At 40.4% G+C, this 25,258-nt stretch overlaps 1 protein-coding gene across 4 annotated transcripts in view; it reads left to right on the forward strand.

The window, feature by feature from the left end:
• KHDRBS3 (KH RNA binding domain containing, signal transduction associated 3) overlaps positions 1–25,258 on the forward strand; it is a 189,067-nt gene that overhangs the window by 122,928 nt on the left and 40,881 nt on the right. For all 4 annotated transcript variants that reach the window (XR_006534741.2, XM_044781148.2, XM_044781149.2 and 1 more), the window contains exon 7: positions 17,705–17,787. Coding sequence is in view for 3 of the 4 variants with exons in the window: in XM_044781148.2 (XP_044637083.1) it covers positions 17,705–17,787 (83 nt within the window). In the remaining variant the exon portion in view is untranslated. The remainder of the gene's footprint in view (positions 1–17,704; positions 17,788–25,258) is intronic.

Consider the following 25,258-nt stretch of genomic DNA (forward strand, 5'->3'; position numbering starts at 1 on the left):
ACATAACATGGCTCATTTAGTGAACTAATAAATAGGAAAGACAATGCAATTTAATGAAAAGAATATTATTCTGAGAGATAAAATACTTGGTTTCTAATCCCCCTTCTTGTCAGTATCAGCATCTATTTCTTTCTCTTTTTTTTGTTGAGGAAGATTGGTCCTCAGCTAACATCTGTGCCAATCTTCCTCTATTTTATATGTTGGTCACCACCACAGCATGGCTGACAAGTGGTGTAGGTCTGCGCCCGGCATCCAAACACATGAACCCAGGCCTTGGAAGCAAGTGTGAGGAACTTAACCGTTACACCATAGGGCCAGCCCCCTGTTTCTTTCTTAGGTCAATTATTTAAACTTTTTAGTTTCTTCCTCAGCAAAATGCAGATGATAGTACTTTACATAACAAATCAGCAGGTTAGACCAGATATTCTCCAAACATCTTTTCCAACTTGAAAATTCTATAATTGAGAATTTTCTGAAACTTAGTTTCCACTATCACCCTAAAGATGGTTTTTCTAATAAGAAACTGTATTTTCATCAAGTAGAAATATTGATACTGACAGGAAAGTTACAGAATAAATGAGGCAGACATTTTAAGGAGAGAAACAAACTAACAGTGTGAGTAGCTATGAGTGTTTTGAATTCTAAAGCACAAATTTTGAAAAATGTTTTGAAATGAGATTCTTTTTTCAAATGCAGACTGACCATTCAAGATGTATAAACTAAAATTGTCCTAGAAATTTTAATCATGTTATTTTCTAACTCGTTTAATTACGACTACGTCAGCCGTCTAGTCATAGGAAGTATTTGCCATTCACTAATATCCTTGGTGTCTTTGTGTTGTGAAATCATTCACACTTTGGAGGCTGGGCCGATGGGTTAATCCCCTTTAAAGATGGGTATGGGGGCATTCTAGATGAAGTTGCACAAGTTCCTCAGAGTCTGAAAGCCCTCTCAGGGACTTGATATGCTCTGATTATCCAGCTATAAGGTGTTCACTGAACAGACTGAAGTTACCCTCTCAGCAGCCCGTGTGGTGTGGTGGTCCTGCCTTGAGAGAGACGGGGTCAGCCGGGCGCTGAAGGGCTTTCATGGGAGAGTGCGCTCTGCCTCAGGTGCGTGTCTTTAAATGAGGAGGGGGCGGCTCCTCGAGGCTGTGGGACAGTGTGAAGTAGCAGAGCCAAGTACTTCTGACTGTAGCACCCAGGTGCTTTTCCCTCCGGACTCTCTGTCAGAATCTGTAGGGATGGGGGCCGGGCATCCATATGTTCGAATGTCGCACAGGGGACCTTGATGTATGGCAGAGCACCACGTACTGCTGCACTTTCCCTTGCACTGTTGCATCCAGGCCTCACGACAGCACTGTCATGGGGGTCCTCATCTGCAGAGGAGGAATAATGGTCACTAAGCCACAGATGAAGAAAATAACCCAACCCGTACTATCCAAGGACGGGTGTGCCTTCCAGTGACCCACGCGGATGAAAAGTACATGCACTGAGGGTGGATCCCAGATTCTCGAACCACTGGTCTAAAGCATTATCACCAACATTCTGACTTGTGTAATGTTATGAGCTTGAAGAAGTGAGAAAATAAGTGAGGAAAGAGTACTAGAACCAGAGCAAGAGTCCTCATTGAATATCCAGACATCCCTAGCCAGGGACGTTTTTTCCAAACTGAAGCACTCACCAGGTCTGCCTTACTAACTACTGAAGAGCCTGAGTTTTCTAGATGCTTCTTTGTAAACTCATCAACCTCAGTCTTAAGGTCAGTAGTTATTGCTTTGTTACATGTTTGCAAGGACACTTCCTGACGCAGATGGTTTCGTTGGAAACCGTCATAAAACTGTCCAACGGTCTACTCTTGTTGCTGTCTTCCAATGTTGTTGTGATTCTGTAATCACAGAAAAATGATATGTTCTTCAACTTTTTAAAGTTAATAGAAGAAATAACAGCTGCTGCTTATTGGATGTTTATGTTGTGCAGTGTATTAGTGTGCTGGGCGCTTATCCTAGATTATCTTACTCAACCCTCACTTCTGCCCTGTGAACTACATGTTGTAGTCTCCAGACCGTTTAGGATAACGAACTTTTCCCCAATCACGCTTCTGGTAAGTAATAAAACTCATGTGCCCTTACTTCCTCACAAGCACTTTTCTCAGCTCTTTCCATGGATCTTTTAGATCCTTCAGACCCCACCATGAAGTGCATCCTTTCCTCCCAGTCACAGAAGTAGTTAGGGCAGAGCCTGGTGTCTGCTCCAGAGCCCAGGCCCTTGGCCAAGACCCAGTGCTGCCTGGACAAGTAAGTGTCTTCTAATTTGAAATTAAAACTCTGTATTTGCAAACAGAGAAACTGACAAATGAGTGGGAAAAATTATTCATCACTTCAGACCATAAAGCTGGCTCTACAAAAGAGCAATTGGTGCACGATTAAGGAGCAATTGGTTTTACCAGTCCTTGCGTAACTCTGTGGGGTATTTCCTCATAGAACTTCTGCATGGGTTAACTTAATCTAGGCTTCAAGAGTCAGAAAAGAGAGTTTTGAATGGGAGCAGAAATTGAAACCTTGTGTTCGGCCAGCAGACACGCCTTTTCTGCCTGTTTCCGAGCATCGTGGCTCCTTAAAGCTATAGGAGGTGGCTCTTGTCTTTAGAAGCACACTGCTATGGCCATAAACAGTATCCTCACCTGTAACCCGGCAATGCAGGGACCACCACTTCCTCTTTCGCTGTAAGAATAAACTCTTCTGAAATTTTGACTGGTAGGAACATCAGAGAAGACTTTAGGGAAAACCACATATATTTTTTAAATGTACGTGTAATTCTTTAATGTAGCTTTTGTTTAAAGACTCAGTGAAGTCATACTTTTTCTCATTCTTTTGAGAACTCACCTGAAGTTTTAGTTATATGGCTAGGTTGGGGATTTTAGTACAGATGAGAGCTGTACTAATGGCAAATTTTTCCCAGTGCAGTGACTACTGGCATAATTTTTTGACAGTTAACTAATGTCTAAACTGCTTCAATTATCTTGTTTTCCATAGTGAGAAATTTAATTAAAACAGAGTACAGATTGTGAAAAGGTTATTTATGAAAATGCATTTTAAATGTGAATTGAAAAGCCTAGGGACACCTTTTTATTTTAGATAAAAAGATGAAAATTCTATAATTTTTTATATCCATTTTACCAGAAGCAAGAATAAGGCCAGCATGCAGTTTACTTGACGTGTCTATCAGGAGCGTCACAAATTCACCTCTTTCCTAAATTGCTTGAAAGGTTGACCTACTTCAGAAACGTAAACCTTTAGGAAATAATTTCAGATTTTAAATTTATAAATATGGAAGGGTTTTTTCTTCCTTACATTAAACAAAACAACCCAAAAAATGCTTTATTTAGGGACTAGAGGACTCTGAAATGACAGTGTCACTAAGGCATGGAAGGCAAAATTTGCCTCTGTAATTGGGCTTGCCCATCCAGTTAGCTGAGTGATGGTGGTTGTATTTGAGCTAATGTGACATGTGTCATATCCCTCAGGCGAATTAGGGCTGAGGCAGGGAGGGGAATCTGAGAATCGCCAGGTAGTCCTCTGTTACAGTGGAGTTCCTACAAGAACCTGCCATCTCAGTCTTATCGTTCTCCCCAGCAGTTAACAGCAGCCATAGCACTCGCTCCTTGCCCTCAAGTAGAGCAGGGTCTAGGAAGGAACACAGTTAGCACCCTCCCTTTGAATCTCCCGCAATCCCGTCTATCTCAGGGGTCATTCTCTATTATTTGGATCCGTGTGTGTGCATCCTATTTAGGGTAATTAGAGCGGTGTGATCACTCCTTTTGTCTTACTGTTTCCCGTCACATTCTAAGTTATTGAGGACAGGGCCATGCCCTTTTTCCACAGGGCCCAGCATATAGTAAGTAATCGATGTTCGATTTCCTGATACGGAAACAAAGCACAGTTACTATTCAGGATAAGAACACCTGTAATTGACTTATGAATATGATACTTAGGAAGGACCAAAGAGGGAAGATTAACTGCTTGATGGAGTGTGGAAAGACTTTCTAGAGGAGTCAGTGTTTGAACCAAGCAGGAACGGACACTAGTACCACTCAGGAGGGAAGGGCTGAGGGCTTTCTGTGAAGACGCAGCACGGCCTCCAGAGGCCTGGACACTTGGGGGGCGTTGCTGTGTGCAGGAACAGCTGGAAGAGAAGCATAGGATTGATGAGGTTTATTAGCATCTTTATACTTTTATTGTTATTCCATTCAGTCTCTTTACAGGTAGAATAGTGTGAGGTACATAACAGGACGTGGAATCTTGGAAGATACTTCAGGATTAAAGCAGTTTAAAATAAAGCCACATTGTCGTGTTGGGCGATGCAAGTGGAAGACCAACTGGCCATCCAGACGTGTCCTCATAGTGTGGCGTTATCCTGGGAAGTTCATTCTGGTGCAGAGTCTGACTTTCAGTTTTAATGAACAGGCAGTGTATCACAGTGGTTAAAAGCAAGGTTGGGAGCCAAACTGACTAGGTTCAAATCCTTGCTGTGCCTTTAATTGCTGTGTGTCCCAGTTCCTAATCTGCAAATGGAAATATTAGTGCTTATCTCATGGGGTCGCTATGAAGGTTAGATAAATTAATGTATGATAAGTACTTAAAATATTGCCTGGCACGTAAAAAGTGGTGTGTAAGTGTTTTTATTGTTGGGTCAGAAATCTAATTCTTCCGTTTACCAATGTAGTGCTGTCTTTCAGGGAAGACTCTTGCTAACTGTGTCCCAGACATTAATATATGAAAATCATGATATCCAATAGTATTCACATCCACCAAAATGATTAAAATTAAAAAGATAATTTCAAGTGTTAGCTAGAATGAGGGGCAGCAGGAATTCTCATCTGCTCCTGTGGGAATGTAAGTTGGTGCAACTACTTGAAAAAAGTTCGGCACCACCTGTTAAAGCTGAACACGTGCATCCCCGCCATCCAGCACTTCTGCTGCCAGGAACTACTCAGTAGAGATGCATGCGTAGGTGCACCAAAGACTGGTGTAAGAGCGTGCAGGCAAAACCAGGAAGAAGCCAAGTCTATGTCAACACTAGAGTGGATGAGCAAGTCGTAGTGTAATCTTATGGACCAATTTCTTCAAGCTGCGAAAAGGAACCAACTGTTGCCACATCCAACAACATGGACGAATCTCACACATACAGTGCTGAGGGAAGGAACCTGCCACAAAGTGGTCGCTACTCTGATTCTATTTCTGTAAAGCTTAAAGCCAAGTAACCCTCATGAGTGGTGTTGAAAGTCAGGGTAGTAGTTACTGTTGCGGGGAGGCAGTAACTGAGGATGGGCACAAAGGGAGCTTCTGGGGGCCGGTGGATCTTCCGTTTCTTAATCTGGGTGCTGGTCACATAGCTGTGCTTACTTGGTGAAAACTCACTAAGCTGTGAACTTAGGATTTGTACCTTTTTATCACTAATTTTATGCTTGATTAAAAAGTTTAAAAATATGATAATTTTGTGTATTAAGAACGTTGTACTAGACAGACCAGATACTCTCATTTATAACAGAACCGAACATCTTCCTTCAAGCAGATCTGCTATTAGACCAGGTGATAATCTGACAGTTTCTGGGTGAGTCTAAAAGCTGAGCAAGGAGTAATCTTAGTGCTGTTGCTGTGAACTCGGACAGTCTGGTGGCTATACATTTGTTGTAGGAAACCTCTGCAGTGTGAATTAGGTGTGCATTTTGGCGAGCCAGAAGCCCTTTCTCTTTCATGGTGGCACTGGAGATACTACGCACAACTCTTGTGGCCAGTCATCTTTCAGATGGAGGTCATTCTTCTCAAGGAAGGGAACCAGTATAAATCCATTACCGTCATACATTTGTTCAGAGAGTATTTATTGAATGCAGATTCATGCCAGGCGCTGGGGACACCGTAGTAAACAAGGCAGATAAAGCCCATGGGGCAGCCTTTCCAACTGGGCTTCCTCATCTGACTCGCAGGATGTGGGAGTGGTTGGAGTGATGCTTTCCTTAACCATCCCAAGGACGGTGCAAAGCCACTGCTGTTCTAGCTGCACAGGAGAGAAGTGAGGTCATCTTGCATACAGAGGCTGCCTTAGGCCATCGTGCTTCATTCTCTGGTGGAACCCTGGATGAGAAAGGCTGTGAGGGCTTCTACCAATTCCTGAAAAGTTAGCTGAGAAGCTGAATTGAGCCTTAACAGAAATGCAGAGATTGGGAAGGTTAAAAAAAAAAGAAAAGTCGGAGTTTAAGCCCCTCCCCCCAAATTCGGGTCAACGGAGCTGATAGATCCCAGAGAAGCTGTGCTCCAGAGGAAGGCTTTCTCATCTTCCAGTCCTTTGTGGAACTAACGTTAAGCCGGAGCTGCTAAGTCTCCTATCCTCCCACCAAAAGCAAATATGCATTCTCTCTGGAGAAATAGAACAGCGTAGGCCTTTAATTATTTCTGTAATTTTTTATCTATAGTTGCAAGTACTCAGTCAAAAGTTTACAAGCGTGCAAGAGGTACCATAATAAAAAACTAAGGAAACAGTAGAAACCAACCCAGTAGATTCAGGTGTCAGACACAAACTTTAAAATAACTATGCTCATTATAATCGAGGAATTAAAAGAAAGATTGATGATTTAAGCAGAGAACTGGAAAATACAGAAAACATAGACATTCTAGAACTGAAAAATATTTAAAAAACTAAATAAATGTTTTAGTAGCACATTAGATGCAGATAAAGGAAGAAATAGTATACTGGAACTGAGATCATTGAAGCAGAAAGTCACATGGGGCCCAGGAGCTTCCAGGGGCTACCTCTCACTTCAGGCCCCAAAGGCCCCAGGTCATCTGGCTGCTGTATTCTCTGCCTGGCTCACTCCCTTTGCCCTCTGCACCTTATGACCTTCCCACTTGCTGTTTATTCTGCCTGAAATACACCCACCTCCCACCAGGAAGACTGCGTAACCAGCCCACTCAAGTCTTTCACATTTGTATGCAAAATCTCTTCTGTAGCCACTCCCTTGGCCACCCCAAGTGCTCAGCCTCGCCCACGCTCTCACTCTGTGACGTGCTGTATATGTGCTGGTTGTTTTTTTGTGTCTGCCTCCCCACTGGAGTGTGAGCCCCATGAGGACAACAGTGTTTGTTCTGTTTTGTTTGCTCAACACTCTGTCCTCTGTGCTTAGAACAGCACCTGACACATAGAAGGCATTCAACAACGTCTACCTCCCAGAGAAAATGGGAAAATTGATGTGAAAATCTTTAGCATGATATAGTACCTAACGTGGGCTTAGTAAGATTTAGTTATTCCCTTTTTTCCCATGTTTGTGGGATTTCTTTTTTATTTCTGTTTTCTTTAATTTTCCATTTACAGTTTTCCCTTCCCTTGTTTGTCTGATTTCTGGGTTAACTTCTTTGTTATTTCATTCTCCTTTATTGTATTATTTTGAGCACCTTGTCAAATCCAAACAAATCTATTTCTTTCTCAGATATGAACTGAGAGAAGAGAAGACATTTACGAATAATTGACATAGAAGTATTTTTAAAAGCTCTGTTCAGATATGGGTAAAATCACAGCTAATCTTGGTCAGCCATTTCTCTATCTAAAAACCACAATGGTTAATACTAGCATTTGCAGAATGGAAATGCAGGCATCGCAGTGTAGACAAAGTTTTAAGAATTTATCGCTTTCTACAGAAGACAAATACCTGGATAGCTCTGATGTTTCTCTGGGCTAATAGCTTGAGAATGTTAAAGGGAATAGATCTTCAGTAAAATGAAACTACCTTTATTGGGCAAGAACTGTGCCAAACAGCTTTCAAATATATTTTTTGGTTAATCCTCCCACAGCCATTGGAAATAGCCAGGACATGGATTATGATTCCCATTCGGCTAATTATAAAGTCAAGCTTCCATGAGGTTAGGTGATTTCCCCAAAGCCACACAGCTAATAAGAGGCAGACCTGGAATTCGAACACAGTCATCGACTCCGAAGGCTGACATGGAGAAGTTGTGTGGGTCTAGAAGCTGCATACTGTATTCCTCACAGCCATAACATAAACACCTGGGGATGTGATTTGATTGTTGTGTTAGTGATTTTATTTAACTGGTTATGTGAAAGATTCTTATTTAGCATTATTATTAATATTATGACTTGTGTTTAATTATGAAATGACTTGGTTATGTCATATGTTCATGGTCGTTGGTGATACCCAACAAGGATGTTACTACTCAGAGTCCCCCAGCAAAAGTGAACTTCTCAAAAGACTGTTTTTAGCTAATCCGATTTTATAAACTCAAATCAATCATCATAAGACTAGATTTAGCACTGTGTGATATATGAAACTTTTTCCATTTTGAAATGACCAGATAGCACCCTAATTAAAGTGAGGTGTTATATAGCATAATTGTCTCCTTTTAAAAGGACTCAAAACTGAAACATTATTTTTAAAATCACTGTCTTTTATAAACTCTCTGTCTGTTTAAAATTATTTTCCCCACTTTAAATGTTATGCTTGATTTTGGTTGTGACAGAAATAGAATTAAATAGGTCATGCTATGTCTTTTATCCCAGAAAATCTCTTCTTTTCAAAGCAGGATTTCTTTGGTCTGTGGTCAGCTGTCGGTGAAGTTTTATCGGTCTGGAATGGCAGATGAGAATCTCCACCTGTGTTAGAACGTGTCCCCTTACTAGAGGTAGGCCTGGCGTCTGCAAGTGTCCAGGTCACCATCAGTTAAATTCCATTTACACGTTTCCTTATTGAAGATAAAAACTCAGAAGTGGAGCTTGATGAATAAGCAAGTCTTTTTTAATGAAGCTACAATGTATATTCATATACATTTATTTCTTGTCCATGTTTGTTCACTATTTTTAATAATTTTGTTCTGACTTTCAGAAATAGAATACAGAGTTTTAGAGGGATTTTTTTGCTGAGAGCAGGGAACATAAGAGAGTGTTTGACAGAAAAGAATTTAGGTGAGGTCTCATTATCAAATTTATAATATTTTAATAAATATTGCATTTACTCCACCATAGCTCCTCGATTTGCATTTAAAGAGGCTATTGCTATATTTCCTGCCACGTGGTCTTTAATTACTTCTTTTCTTCATTTATTCATTCAACAAATGTAACTGCATGCCTCCCAGGTGCCAGACATTGAAAATACAGAGCAAGGCCTGGGCCTTACCCTCACTGACTAGTGGGAGAGAAAGGAGGCAGAGAAATGATTACAGACATGGTGTATATGCAAGTTATCAGTTATTATGGAAGCACAAACAAGGGAGCAGTAATTTAGCCTAAGGTCTCCTGATGGAAGACGTAAAAGATGATGTCAGAGGGACCAGCTGCGAAGGGCAAGACTACGAGAGGCTTAGGAATTCCTTCCTTCTCTTCCAGGACCTAGGAAAGGGGAATGGAGATTCAGCAGGGAAGCAGCAAGCACAAATTGGCATTTTAGTAGATAGTTCTGGAGGAAGGTTTAGATGAGCAAGCACTGGGAAGCCAGGGAGATGAGTTAGAATATTGTACTAATTGAGTGGAGAAGTTGTGAATTCTGACACAGTCACATTGGGAATGTAGAGGACGGCTGGGTATGAGAGAGATTTAGGAGATCACATTAAAGATTTACTGGCCGGGTGGAATGATAGTGGGGTAGTAAAGCGGGGGGCATTGACTCTGCCCAGACAAAAGTGCGCTCAGAGGTTTGTGTAGACTAATGATTCTTGGCATTTCATGAGATGTGTATCTCCAGGACTGTCTCACTCACAGGTGCAGGGCCCTGTTTTAAAAGTGCAAGGAAAGGAATAGAAGGTCTTTGCAGTGCCTTTTAACAGCTTAAGGGGGCTCTATTAAGCTTCTTCCAGAGGAGATAAAGTAGGTTGCTTAGTAGGGTATATGCGCAGGCTCCTCACTTGGGACCCAGTTGGGTCATCTGAGGAATGGCTCTGGAGACACGTCGGCGAGCTCAGGCAAGTGCAGGGCAGGTGAGAGAACTAAGTGGGAGAGGGACGTCCTCTTCCTCCCGGGGCAGGCAATCCAGCCATCTGGTGACCGTTTATGAGTTGTCCTCATGAAGTTCCAGCTGTGGTTAGTCCTCTGTGTGAAAGAGGAGCCAAGACGCAATCTGTGCTCATTGTGGTGGGTGAAGCCAAAAGCCAGTCACTTCCACACAGTGAGAGAAGTATGTGCCTCGGGTCCTTTGGGGCATAACACAGGTGTGACACACTCTGGTTTTGTGGGACTGAGAAGATATGACAGAAGAGGAGACTCAGTTGAGTTTTATATTGAAAAAGTCAGTAGGCACAGAAACTTAGAGGGAACAGCACGTGAACTGGACGTAATTACTGCATTTGAAGCACAGGGCACATAGCAAAAATGAGGCTGATGTCGACTGGGGCCATGTCACACAGGAGTGTTCTCTAGGAGAAAATACGGAAAAGTGAGAAATTATGCAACAATTTCAAGTGTAAAGAAAATCATTGGACATACCTGAGCACTGCTATCCGAGAAGCGGTGAGTCCACATCCCAGGTTCTTGCACACGTTTAAAGAGTGGACTCTAAGCTTCGCTGTGTGACTGAACTAAATCTGGAACATCCTCTTCCATACCACATTTATGATTCTACTCAATTGTGTATTAACTTGTAACAAATACTGTATCGACTGTTCTTTTAAAATTCCTACTCTAGCCTCGGAAAAATTTAAAGAGGAATTTCGTAAAACTAAATTATATAAATAAGAAAACAAGCGACCAGTAGTTGGGAAGATTGGAGGACAGGAGCATTAGGAAAAAGGAGGCGGCTGCTGCAGCTCCGATGCCCCAGTCCTCAGACCAAAAGCCTCCTGCTCAGCCACTCTCAGCCAGCTCCGCCAGCGTCCGCCCTTCCTCCTTGTAACCTTTGCTCCAGCCCTTTACTGGCTAACCTACTCTGTTGTTCTCAGCCGTTGCCCTCCTCTCCTACCTTGCAATAAAGGAGCAGATGATCAACCAGAGTGCCCTCCACGCCCTCCTACAGCCACATACAGTTACTTGAAGTCACACTCAGCTGCTCCGCCTTTTCTCCTGTCCAAACCTTCTTCCTGCTTTCCTATTGTTCAAGCGTTGTGCATTGAACAAAGCATACTTGTAACGGGAGGGGGTGCACCCCCATGGCCGAATCCAGCTGTGAAGTCATCAGGAAGGGAACCCCGTGAGAACTGTAAATTGAATCTTTTAAGATCTTCAGTGTACATATGGAAGTCAGTAATTCAATGACCTAAATAATTTGAAAATTCAAGTAAATCACCAGCCTTATAATATCTGACAGAGTAATTGAATAAGGAATGAATGATGTAATTTTATTTAATTTATTTATTTATTTATTTATTTTTGAGGAAGATTAGCCTTGAGGTAACTACTGCCGGTCCTCCTCTTTCTTGCTGAGGAAGGCTGGCCCTGAGCTAACATCCATGCCCATCTTCCTCTACTTTCTATGTGGGATGCCTACCACAGCATGGCGTGCCAAGCTGTGCCATGTCCGCACCCGGGATCCGAACCGGCGAACCCCGGGCCGCTAAGAAGCGGAATGTGCGCACTTAACTGCTGCGCCACTGCGCCGGCCCCTGAATGATGTAATTTTAGGGAAAAATAATATAGTACTTGACAGTTTAGTTATTTAAGAAAGTTCCAATCATTTACAATCTTGATTCTTCAAATCAGCATAGAAATAGAATTCTTCACGTGGTGAACCATGTTCTTTTCAAGCTACTAACAAATTACTAAAGAAACCATGGGCTCTGCATTTTGCCAAACTATGCACAGTACGATGATCTGCTTGTAACTCTGGCCGTTTAGAATCTCCTTTGCTGTTCCACGCCCACAACCTGTTGCCCTAGAGAGATTTCTGAAATGTAAAGTGGATCGTCTCGCTCTTTAACTTGATCGTTCCTGATCTGGGTTTCTCAGTTTCACTACTCTCCCCTCTTCCATTTGCATCCTACTGTGTGCCAACAAGAAGCGGTTTGATTCCCAGAATGAGAGGGTTTTCGTGTCTATACCTCCATTGTTTTGCACTTGCTATTCATTCTGCCTAATTTTTATTATTAATGGATTTTCCCAACTACTTTTGCTCTTCTCTGCTTTGAAACTAAGTTCTAGCATTAACACTTCTGAGAAGCTTCCTTCCCTCTCCCTTTCGCAGTCTGGCTGCTCTGTGGCACCTCGATGCACACCTTGGCTGTGTCATTTGACACGTGGCACTGCAGTTCTCTCAGTTGTTGTCTCTCATCCCTCCCGCTCCACTTCGTGCCAGTGCCCTCCCTAGACCGTGACGCTCCTTTTCCATCTGTGATGTCTAGCAGAGTGCTGGGCACAGGGGAGGGGCTGAGGGAAGGGTTTTTTTCTTTTTTTTTTTTTAAATAAGATTACTCCTTTCATTAGGAATACCTGCTTCTTTTATTTACTAATTTGCCAGAATTCTTGGTAATGTCTGCATTACGCTACTTATCTCATTACTAAACTCTTCTCAATTTTTTTTGTTTGTGTCTTTTCTGATAGCTTTCTGCTCCTTGCATTGGTCCTTGGAAGATCATAGCCAAGTTAGCAATCTGCCCATAGTTACTGTGAGGAACACTATGGCTTGCACATTGTGTTCTAACTGTACTCTTGACTTTTATTCTTCTTCTGCCCCTATTTACTGAGTATTCATTTTATGTTCTATTGTGTGTCCTGAGTACTGGACACATAGCTCTTCAACAAATATTCAGTTCTTGCTTTGTGAAAAAACATTTAAAAAATTAAGGTGAACATGTAAATATTGTATAAGCCTAACTTCCTACAAAGACAGTACCATCACTTTATATTACTATTTGTTTTACAAAATTGAAAGCATTACGATGTCACTTCCTATTTAGATATTTGTGTTTTCCTAAGTCAAATAAATTGAGATGTAAGATTTGATAGATGCTTTTTAAAAAAGAGTAACTAAGGTGATTACTTTCAAACCAGTCATTTGGCTCATACCCTTGCATGTTAATGTTCTTCATTATGGGTCGTATCATGTTAGAAATTCAGGAGGGAGGTCTGCATAGGTAATGCTTCACTGTAATAGTTAATAATACAAGCTCTCTTTTATAAACGTCTTAATGCATGTCTGGCTGGAATATATACCTATATGTGTATATATGATTTCTCATCCCTTCAAGATACAAGGATTCCCATTTTACAAGTAAAAAAACAGAGTCTGATAAGTGAATTAGTCTGCCTAAAATCATTGATAGTAAATTGGAGAAGCTCATCTAACTCCAGATCCTTTCCACATTCTCTACTTCAGGAGGTCTGGTGGTAGTCATTACATTGATTGGCATTGGTAATATCAATGTTCCAAGATACTTCGATGTTATTTCCAGCCTCATTTAAATATTAAGTAAATACCAGTAAGTCTGAAGTCACTATGTAATTGACTAAGCTCAGAAACTTAAAAATCAGTTTTGGGGTAGGATTCACACTTTCATGCATGCAGATGTCTTTGAGTGACATATCTGATTTGACTTATTCTATATTCCATCATTTCTCCGGACCTTTTTGAATTCCACAATACTTTGAAAATAACCATAGTGTGTTTGTTATCACATTTGCAGAATGGCCTCAATTTGAAGTCTGTCCCCAGTAGAACTAGAGGATGTCTTTTGCTCTTTTTGGGTTTTCTTTTTATTGTTGAGTTATAAGAGTTCTTTGTGTATTCTGAACATTAGACCATTGTCAGATATCTGAGTTACAAATACTTCCATCCTGTGGATTGTATTTTCACTTTCTTGCTAGTGTCTTTTGAAGCGTAAGTTTTTAATATTGATGAAGCTCATTTTGTCTATATTTTTGTTCATTGTTTGTGCTTTTGCTGGCATATCTAAGAAACTAATGACTAAGATTACGAGATTTATACCTATGTTTTCTTCTAAAAGTTCTATAATTTTAGCTTGTAGATTTAGACGTATGATGCATTTTGCGTTAATTTGTGCCTGTGATGTGAAGTGACAGTCCAACTTCATCCCTTGCTTGTGGATATCCAGCTGTTCCCATACAATATACTGAAAAGACTATTCCAACCATTGAATTGTCTTGATATCCTTGTTGAGAATGAATTGACCATAAATATAAGGGTTTATTTCTATACTCTCAATTCTGTTTCATTAATCTGTATGTCTCTGCCAGTACCTCACTGTTTTGATTACTTAGCTTTGTAGTAAATTTTGAATTGGGAAAATGTATGGTCTGTCCTGGAGAATGCTCCATGTGTAATTGAGAAGGATGTGTATTCCACTCTTATTGGATAGAGCATTCTGTAGATATCTGTCTGGTAATTAGTTCGTATTATTGCTCAAATCTTCTATTTCCTTTTGGATCTTTTTTTAGGTGTTCTCTTTATTATTGAAAGTGTGATATTGAAGTCCCTAACTATTTTTGTTGAATTGTCTAATTTCTCCCTTTAATTCTGTCAGTTTTAGCTTCATGTATTTTGAGGTCTGTTGTTATAAATGTTTATATATATGCATACATTTTTATAATAATTTTATTCTCTTGATACATTGACCCTTTTATCAATATAAATAAATGCCCTTCCTTTTCTCTAGTAGCAGTTTTTGTCCTAAAGTCTATTTTGTCTGATATTAGTACTTTCATGAGCTGCATAACAACATTTTAGTCATGACAGACCACAAGTACGATCATGGTCCCATAATATTAGTACCATATAGCCTAGGAGTGAGTAGGCTATTCCTTCCAGGTTTGTGTAAGTGCACTCCATGATGTTCACACAATGATGGAATCACCTAACAATGTATTTCTTAGAATATATCCCTGTTGTTATAAAACACGTGACTCTACAGCTATGGTAATTCTCTTTTGCTTAGTATTTCCATGGTATACTCTCTTCCGTCCTTTTTCTGTCAGTGTACTTTTATCTTTGAATCTAAAGTGTATCTCTCACAGACAGCAAGTGAGTGTATCATATTTTTTAACTTGATGCCCTTTTCTGCCTTTTAATTTGTGCATTTAATCCGTTTACATTTAGTGTAATTACTATTAAGGTAGGATTTACAACTGCCAGTTTCCTTTTATTTTCTATATGTCTTATGTCTTTTTTGCACTTTACTACCTCCTTTTATGTTAAATAGATTACCTTTTACTACACTACTTTAATTCCATTGTCATTTCTTTTTCTACTGTTTTAATTTTTTAAAATATTTTCTTAGCCTCCTCTGGAGATTGCAATTTACATCTTATATCAGTCTTTTGTAGATTTATATCAACTTAATTTTAACAGTACACAAGAAGTCTGCTCCTCTGTAGCTCCGTTCTCACTCTCCCACCTTTGTGTTGTTATTGTCATACAAATTACAGCTTTATACATTGTGCGCCTAACAACACAGATTTGTGGTATTTCTTCATGCAGTTATCTTTTAAGTCAAATAGGAGAAAAAAGAATTACAACAAAAAATACATTTACGTACTGTCTTTTATCTTTCCCTAAGTAGTTACCTGTACTCATGTTCTTTACTTGTTCATGTGAATTCAAATTACTGTCTAATGACCTTTACTTTACCTGTAGGACTTCTTTTAGTATTTCCTGTAGAGCATAGCTGCTAGTGATGAATTCTCTCAGTTTTTGTTTACGTGGGAATAACTTAATTTTTCCTTTTTTTTTTTTTTTTTGGTGAGAAAAATTGACCCTGAGCTAACTTTCATTGGCAATCTTCCAGTTTTTTTGCTTGAGGGATTTCAGCCGTCGACTAACATCTGTGCCAGTCTTCCTCTATTTTGTGTGTGGGATGTTTCCACAGCATAACTAATGAGGGGAGTAGGTCTGTGCCTGGGATCTGAACCCGTGAACCTGGGCTGCTGAAGCAGAGTTCGTGGAACTTTAACCACATGGCCACAGGGCCAGCCCCTTAATTTTTCCATTTTTGAAGGACTGTTTTGCTGGATGTAGAATTCTTAGTTAACACTCTTTTTGTTTTAGTACGTGGAATGTGGAATCCCATTGTCTTCTGGCCTCCACAATTTCTCGTAAGAGATCAACATGTGATCTTATTGATGATCTCCTGCACTTGATGAGCACTTCTCTCTTGTTGCTTTAAGATTCTCTCTTTGCCTTTGTCTTTAACATTTGACTGTGATGTATCTAGATGTGGGTCTCTTTGAATTTATCCTACTTGGAATTTGTTGACCTTCTTGGATTTGTAAAGTTTTTCATCAAGTTTGGAAAGTTTTTAACCATTATTTCTCCAAATAATCTTTCTGGTCCTTTCTCTTTTCTTCCTGAGCATCTCATTATGCATATGTTCAGGTTTGTTGGTGTCCCACAGGTCTCTGAGACCCTGTTCATTTTGCTTCATTCTTTTTTTTTTTTTCCTTCCTTAGACTGGATAATCTCAATTGGTCTGTCTTCAAGTTCACTGATTGTTTCTTCTGCCTAGTCATATCTGATGTTGAACCTCTAGTGAATTTTTCATTTCATTTGTTATACTTTGTAACTCAAGAACTTCTTTGGATTCTTTTTTATTATGTTCTGTATCTATATTCTCTATTTGGTGAGGCATTGTTCTTAAACAGATGCAGAGTACTCTTCCATTCCTTGAATATATTTCAAATAACTGATTTAAAATCTTTATCTGTTAAGTCCAATGTCTCAGCTTCCTGAGGGACAGTTTCTATTACTTTTTTCTTGTATATGGACCATACTTTCATGTTTATTTGCATGTTGCCTAATTTTTTGTTTAAAACTGGATGTTTAGTATAATGTGTCAACTGTGGAAATCAAATTCTCCTCCCTCCCCAGGGAGGTTTTGGTTTTCCTGTGCTGAACTTCAAGGTCAGCAGAAGGAGAGAGCTTAGGGCCTTGTCAGGTCTTTCCTGGGCGTGTACATGGCACTGTGCATGCACATAGCCTTCGAGATCCCAGGAATATGTCAGAGCTTTCCAAGCCCACATGGACATCTCGTTCCCCTACTTCTCCTTGGAAGCTTATTGAATGCCCCATTGTTTGTTCCAGTTTTTCTCTTCCACCTCAGACAGCTGAAATCTTAAACAATTCCCTCTAATTACGTTCTTCAAATACCCCCAGGGAAAAGGCTCTTTGTACTGGATGAGCTCCAAGTCAGGTATAAATAAATACAATCAAATAATAAATAATTACTATTTATTAGTAAATACAAATAAAATTTATTATTACAAATAAATAGAATAAGTGAATACAAATGAGACAGTCCTCTGCAGTGGGGTTTTGAAAGCTCTCCACCTGCTCTGCTCCCCCCATTCAGCTGCTGCTTCCCCCATTATTGCAGCCCCTGGTTGTCAGGAGCCCTGCAGAGCTGGGGTGGCAGGTGGGAACAGGACAAATTAAAGCAGCACAAACTCATTGTTCATACCAAGATTCGCCCAATTTTTTTAAAAAAGCAAGTGCTCCCTAGATTTCTGCAATCCTTTGGTTAATTTCCAGAGTTGTGAAAATGTTGATTCTGACCATTTTTGCCAGTTTCTCTTTGCTTTTTTAGAGACAATTTTTGAAGGTTCTTACTTCATCATTTTCACTTACGTCACTCATATTTTTCTTTACACTATGATTAGATATACAGTTAAATGCTAGCTGAATTAATAATGATTCACTAAAAGCAGAATACTTCTTTCTTTCCAGAAACTTCTCTGAACTTTTTTGTACTTCTCCTATTGTATTTTAGGACTATGATGACGGATATGGCACTGCTTATGATGAACAGAGTTATGATTCCTATGATAACAGCTATAGCACCCCAGTCCAAAGGTAAGAGTCAATCTTCATGAGCAGACCCCATAACAGACACTTGTGCCTTCCACGTTTATAGACTGAGAAAGGATGCTGATCGGCCTGTGAGGGTAATTTGACTTGGTCTGCTTTGTCTTTTGTTTGTTTTCATTGGAGAAGCACTATCTGTCTTACCAACTAGTGTGTATTACTCCTCCCAAATTTACTTTAGTGTTAAAGCAATGAAACTTGGGAAATAAGAATTGAAATTTTATTTCCTCTAAAAATTTGACTTAAGTGTTCAATATGTTCTGAGGAGGAACAGTGTCTACAAGGTCTCTGGCTATTCAAGTCCTGAGGCTCCAAATCGCATCAGAAATACGTAAATATCCCACGGTGTCAAGTGCCTGGGGAAGAAAGTGCCACAAGTTTTGTTTCGTAGTCATAGAACGTTTCCATTTTCTTAGCAGCAGAGTTCCTGTTTTCTACAACTTCAAATTTCTATTTGTGGATATGTTAGTTCCGATTCATTTCCTAAAGAAGTATTTAGCGAGAAGTAAGTGTTGCGAGAGGCAAAACAGCTTCACTGTCACCTCTTCTAATCACCTTGATGTTCACCGATATCTGAAATCAGTGTTTATTCTATTCAGAGTGTTTTCCTAAATGCCTGGAAACCTCTCGCTTGATGTTTAAAATTCTAAGTGGAGGACAAAGATAGATTTACACAAAACATATTGGCTTTAAGAAGCATAAAAACATGTGGATGTGGTTATTTTGATAAAACGTACATTAATTTTTGAACTCACCCGGTGCCGGGCAGGCTTTGAACAGATGGGTCCTCTTATTTGTTAACTCTGCTAGTGGGGTTGACAGGGATATACAACGGTTTTTTCTTTTTGTTCATGCCAAATTTTTTTTGTTATATAGCTTGTAACAATTAAGTGGCCTTCCAACTTTGACCCTCAAGTGGTCTTTTTCAGTGGAAGCCTGTGGGTCGTTTGGATCCTTGAGGGTGTTAGATGCCCCCAGGGTGACAGGCACTAGCGGATTCTAGACAAGAGTTTACATACAGTATCTCATTGAAGTGTTCCAGCGACTTTATGAAGTTTGTGATGCTGTTCCCGTCGTATAGATGAAGAAAAGGATCACAGAGCATAACATTAACTAATTCGCCAAAAATCACACATGGAGCATAATCCTTAACTCACATGCTTCCTTTCATATGAATGGCAGCTGCAAGAGTGAATGTACCTCTATTTTATAGGTGATGGAACTGAGACTCAGAAGTAAAAGACTAATCCAGGATGTGAACCTGGACCCAGAACACTAAAGTCCCTGCACTTTAAGCTGTAATAACATGTCAATGTGCTGGGTCACAAGCATTCATTCCTTTGGTCACTTATTCAGCTGACATTTATTGAATGTCCACTATATTAGGCACTGCTCTTGATGCTTGAGATACAAAGATTATTGAGGCAGATACCCTCTCCTTGAAAAGCTCACAGGCTAGCAGGAAGCAAATATAAATATGTAAAAGCAATATAATATGATGATCACTATGAGAGGTCTGAGGAAACACTCCGTATTTCCATAAGAAGACAGTGCTGAGTCTGGTTGGGAATACGGGGACATTTCACTGAGAAAGGGAAGGGTAAGTAGGAGTCACCCAGGTGCAAACAGGGAGGGGCATTTCACAAAGCAGGGACAGCAACGCACAGAGGCGCCAAACAGCAGGTGTTGTTTGGGAACTCCTCATCATTTTGTAGAACCAGAGGGTGATGCGCAGGAGAGAGAAGAGGCGCGAGGTGGAGTGGCTGCATGGCCCCTGCCCAGGAGCCAGAGCTTGACACTGTAGGCAGCAGTAGGGAGCCATCGAAGAGTTCCATGCAAGGGAACAATGTTGAGGCTTGAGTTCAGAGAAATTAATGAGATGGCCGTGGAGGGGCTGGATTGACAGATGGTGAGCCTGGAGGCTGAGATCCATTAGGAGGCTGGTACATTATAAATTATAAGCCCTGTAAATGTCAGGTAAGACTCACTTTAAGAAACATCTTGCATGACAGCCCATTTACCTTCTTTGAAGTGATCTTTTCAATGCTACAACTCATCTTACCTGAAGGAGTACAGAGAATTGTGCACGTTGGCAAATGCAGAAACCACTGTTTGTTAGGTATTCTGAATATACGTTTAATAAATAAACATTAGTCCTTTTAAAGAGGAAAACTGTGGTTCACAAAAATTAGGTAATTAGCCTAAGATCATGCAACTTCCAAGCGAAGGAGTGGGACTTGGAACCTAGGTCTGTCTGACCGCGTGCGCCTTCCTCTGTAGCGCTCAGGCCTAACTAAGCAGCCACTCTATTGTACATCGGAAGGAAGCAGCTACATTATGTAGTAAGATGAAGAAATGGTTTTATGCACTGTGTTAGTTTGCTAGAGTTACCGTAACAACCTAGCACAGATGGGGTGGTTTAAGCAACAGAAATTCGTTTTCTCACCATTCTGAAGGATGGACGGGATCAAGGTGACGGCAGCTTTGGCTTCTTTTGAGGCCTCTCTCCCTGACTTGCAGACAGCTGCCTTCTCCCTGTGTCTTCATATGGCCTTTCCTCTGTGCATGTGCGTCCCTGCTCTCTGTGTATCCAAATTTCTTCTCTTATGATGACACCAGTGAGAGTGGATGAAGACTCACACAAGGCCTCCTTTTAACTTAATCACCTCTGTAAAGGCCCTGAAATACGATCACATTCTGAGGTTCTGGAAGTTAGGGCTTCCTGTGACTTTGCAGGGGACACAATTCAGCCCATAAGGTGCACATATTATAACACTGGTTTAAGGACAAGACCGTATGGCTCAGAATTAGAAATTTAGTATAAACCAGTTAGTGTAGCAAAGTTTCAAATCGTCCCCAGGATCAGATAGTGGGTATTATCAAGGAAATCACGGTTACCGTCATCTTCAGTTACTGAGTGTGTTTACTGTATGCTTGTTGCTATTCCAGACTCTTCACCTAAATTCTCTATCCTCTCTCAGCATGCCCTGAAATACTACAAAAGTCAAGTCTGAACATGTCATTCTCTTGCCAACAGGTTCAGAAAGGTGAAATCACTTCCCCAGACTCGCAAGGCTGAGCACTGGTTCAAACCCACACTGGCCCCAAGCATCCTCTTGGTACTCTGCTCCGTCGCCATTTCACTCTCCTTTTGTCATGGTTTTGATTTTGGTTGCTGAAACTGATTCCTATTGGTATTCCCCACATACAGTATTCAAACATGTAATACTTTGTGATGCTTTTGAATCTCTTAGGAATTATGCTTCATCCAAACTGGAAGTGTTGCCTTATCAGGCTTGGACTACCTTAATCCAACCTAAGAATTTCATTTAGCTGGCATATTAATGTTGTAGGCTAAGACTAATGAAATTAAGAACTTTGTTTTTCCAGTTTTACATTAGATCTTTTCAGCAAATAACATTCACTGCCACTGCTCTCAAGGAGCACACAGCCTTATTTTCGCTAATAGATATTACCTTGTAACACTTGATATTCTGTCTTCTAAAATTCCTTGATTTTGACACTGCAGGTTCTATGAAATGAATTTCTTACTTCAATAATTCTCTCAATTCAAAATTTGACAGAACATTCTATGTTAGAGTTATGTAATCCAGTATTACTGCAGAATTCTTTACTTGGGGTCCTTTTAGATTACAAAGCGCTTCTGAAAGTGTTCTCTGACATGTCATGATGTAGTCGAAAGAGCACTGAGCAGAAGTGAAACTGCACGGTCTGCTGTGGTAGCCATGAGCGCGGATGGCTGTTGAACGCTTGAAACGTGGCTGGTCCAGACCAAGATGTGTTAGAAGTGTGAAACACACACCAGATTCCAAAGACTTAGTGTGAAGTAAAGAAGGTGAAATATATTTAATTTTGCCTGTTTGTTTTTACTTTTATTTTTAATGTGGCTGCTACGAAACTTTAAATCACAGATTTCTCTTGGACAGCACAGAGTTAAAAGACGCTGGCTGTGTCTCTGGCATTCCAGAACAGTGAAGTGTCTCCACGTTAGGGCACACACCCTCGGGCCACACAGGTCCACTCACGAGATGTAGAAGGAAAATGAGAGAAATCAACTCATATTTGTCCATTTTAAATTACTGTTTTGATGTTTTGTGCTGTGTGTAAGGTATAACTCGTTAATACTATAGCACACACAAGCTCAAAAGTGGTTTACTTTCCAAAAGTGGTTTTAGATCCCAACTTTCACATTTACTGGTTCTGTGACTTTGGGCAAGTTATTTCACGTCTCTAAGCCTCAGTTTGTAAAATGTGTAACTTAGTTTCTTCTTTAGAGGGTGGTCCCGAAGGTTGATGAGATAGGAAAGCCCACAGTTAGCATGAGGTGCGCTGTCTGCAATGTCTTCTCTGGGAGAGGACTAAAGGAGATAACTTATGTAAGGTAGTTAACATGTGATATAAGGCAGTTAGTACCCCGTAAACCCCAGTTCCCTCCCTCCTTCCGCACCTCTAAATTATTTCTGCTTCTCCTTTCACACAGGGGTGGCCTTGAGAAGCAGGTATTAGTAAATCTGGAAGGACTGTGCAAGTCAATGATTTGCAGGGAGAGGGAGAAGATGGAGGGGGTACCTTGTGGGGGCCTTCTCCCCTCAGGGATGGTCTGTATAGATATCTCCCATAAACTGGATTAGCCAGGCGAGCAGCCGTGGCCCACTTGAAAACAAACTAGAAGCCAGCACTGTGGGATGGCTGGCCAGTGGGTGTTATCAGTGTGTGAACGGGTTCCTTTCAGGCGTGACTTAGACTCCGTAAGCCGTAATCATTTATGGCACTGTTCTGTGGGGCAAACAACAGTTTCTCTTGAGAGGTTTTACGAATTAGGAATTTTTTTCTCTCAATTTTCAAATACCTTGTATTAAAATTAGAGTACAAATGAGAATCCCTACAGAGGGGTAGAAATTCAGTGTGGTTCAGCTCCATTTCCCCATTGATTTCTGTAACGACCTGGAAAGTGTGAATGTTGTTGTGTAAAACAAAGCATTGTTTATCTAACTTCACATGTTTAATGAGTAACCAGCTGTCAACACAGTCATCGTGGGGAGAACTATGACCTGTTCTTTGCAATATTGGAATTGTTCTAATATACGTTGGCTCAGAAATATTACTGATTAATTCCTGTGGACCCACAGCTCCTGAAGAGCTGTGGTGAATAGAGCAGAGCAGCTGATAAAAGGCCTCAGCCCTCGGGGCCGCCCCTGCCCTGACATGACTTGTGCCTTCACAGAAATCATAGCTTTTACTCCTGGAGACCCTCTGTAAATGTATCCATTTCATTCTAAACAAAGTGGAACTAATTTTCATTTGATGTCTTATTTATAATCCTAATAGCAATCACAGTCTTACACATGATGACTGTAGTTAATACTGTATGGGATGCTGGAAATTTGCTGAGAGAGTAGATTTCAGGTGCTCTCATCACAAAGATGCAGGTGACTGACTTTGCGAGGAGGAGGCACGTTAATTAGCTGGACTGTAGTAATCACTTCACTCTATAAATATCTTGTTTACACCTTAAATATATACGATTTTTATTAAAAATATCACAATATTTTAATCTGTGTTTCTGAATAATTATAAATTTTCCAAAGAAATATTTGATTCCAGTAGTGATCATGAAGTAAGTAGAACAAAAAGGATCTCAAAAAAGTGCTCAGAAGGCCCGGAGTGTCCGTGGATGACTGAGCGGTAAAAAGATTTAGTTTCTGGACCTGTAAATATTGACACACTAATTTCTCATAGTGCCTTGCCGTGTAACTGTACTTTCAAGTGTATGTTTTAATTCATCCTCCAAAATCTCTATGATTTTCATGAAAATGCTTAAAATTACTGAAAAGGGGGATTAGAAATAACAGCTACCAGTTTTGGAGAATGTATTAAGTGTAGCGCTCAGCTATCTATGTCCTTTAATACGTTATCTCCAATTTTCATAACCACCCTATGTGCTAAGTTTTTCCCCGTAGGGACGTTGAGGATCGTGATGTTTAGCAACTTTCCCAAGAACACACAGCTAAAGAGTACTTGAGCCTAGGTTTTTGTCTGACTCTAAAAGCCATTATCCAGCTAAGAAAATATTTTTAAGAATATAAAATCACTGATTTGTTTTTGTGGCAAAATAACACCTAAGCCCTTTTTATCCAAATAAGTGGAGTAATGGCAGCTGTGAGAAGCTGTGAGTACTCCTGGTGTGTTTTCAAATGCCAATTCCAAGGAAAGCAACGAGACAGAAATTGATGTTGCCGTATGCTCTGCTTTCTAGTTTGTTACTGCTTGCCTTGGCAGCTTTAGCATTATGTGTCCAATAATGCCAAGAGCTGACCTGTGGAGCTCTGAAAATAGTGTGGAATTTTCACTTTGCAAATGGTGACCTGTTGTTTAACTTAAGATGTAACCATTTAAACATCAGTCAAACTATCTTTTGGAAGATATTCCTCCGTTGTTTCAGGGTTAGCTGTTTTGAGCCTTTAAAAGCAGAAATGATTTAGCCTGGATTAAGAGTTTATTAACTGTGTGTTATAAAACTTTTGTCACATCTGTTTTTGTCTAACCTGGCCCTTTGGCTTTTTGGCTGCTTGCTGCACAACTACTGAAGGAAGCTCTCAGCACAAACTAAGCAGTGTAAGCAGATAACAAATACTTCTAACAGAGCATTATGTGGGCGTTGACTAAATGGAGATACCAACCCAATGGTACTGTAAACCTGTCAATACTTTAGTTCTCCATCAAGGGCCCTGAGACAAGAAAGGCAGGGTGGGCTGTAGCGGAAAAGTGAAGCCACACCCTGAAAGGGAAAGGGAAGGAGCAGCCCAAAGCCAAAGTGCCAACCTGTATGAGTGTCGCTGTTAACAGTCACCGTGGATGGACCGTGTGCTGTGGTGTGTTGGTTACATTAGGGTGCCCAGTGTGTGTAAGGTACACACGCGCGCATCCCCTCTGATCTTAATTTTAACCTTAAAAGGTAGATATTATCATCCCCATTTTATTCTTGAGAAAACGGAGACACTGAGAGAGATGTAATGAGTGGCCTGAGTTACACACTTAGTGACAATACTGAATTCAGCCCATTTTCTTTCTCTTATGGTAGTGGTTTTTGAAGAGTAGTACACTTATCACTGATGTTTCACAACATGATTTCAGATGTTATGTGGCAGACTTTTTACAATTTTAATGGTTAGATTTAAAAATTATTAGGAAAGCGTAATTAGCATATCAAGCACATGATTTTATGAATATTACTGATATACTTAAATTATTAAATATCTTCAAGTTAAAATCCATATAGAGAGTGATATTAAGTCACCTATAGGATGGGTGGTGTACCTGGTGGCAGGAGTCCTGGCAGTGGGCTCTGAGTGGCTGCAGTTTGGCGAACACTGCACTCAGCGTTTGTTTCACTAATTAATGGGTCAGCTCCTGTATGTCTCTGCTCCAAGTGAAGTGT

Source organism: Equus asinus, chromosome 12, assembly GCF_041296235.1.
Source record: "Equus asinus isolate D_3611 breed Donkey chromosome 12, EquAss-T2T_v2, whole genome shotgun sequence".
Taxonomy (NCBI): domain Eukaryota; kingdom Metazoa; phylum Chordata; class Mammalia; order Perissodactyla; family Equidae; genus Equus; species Equus asinus.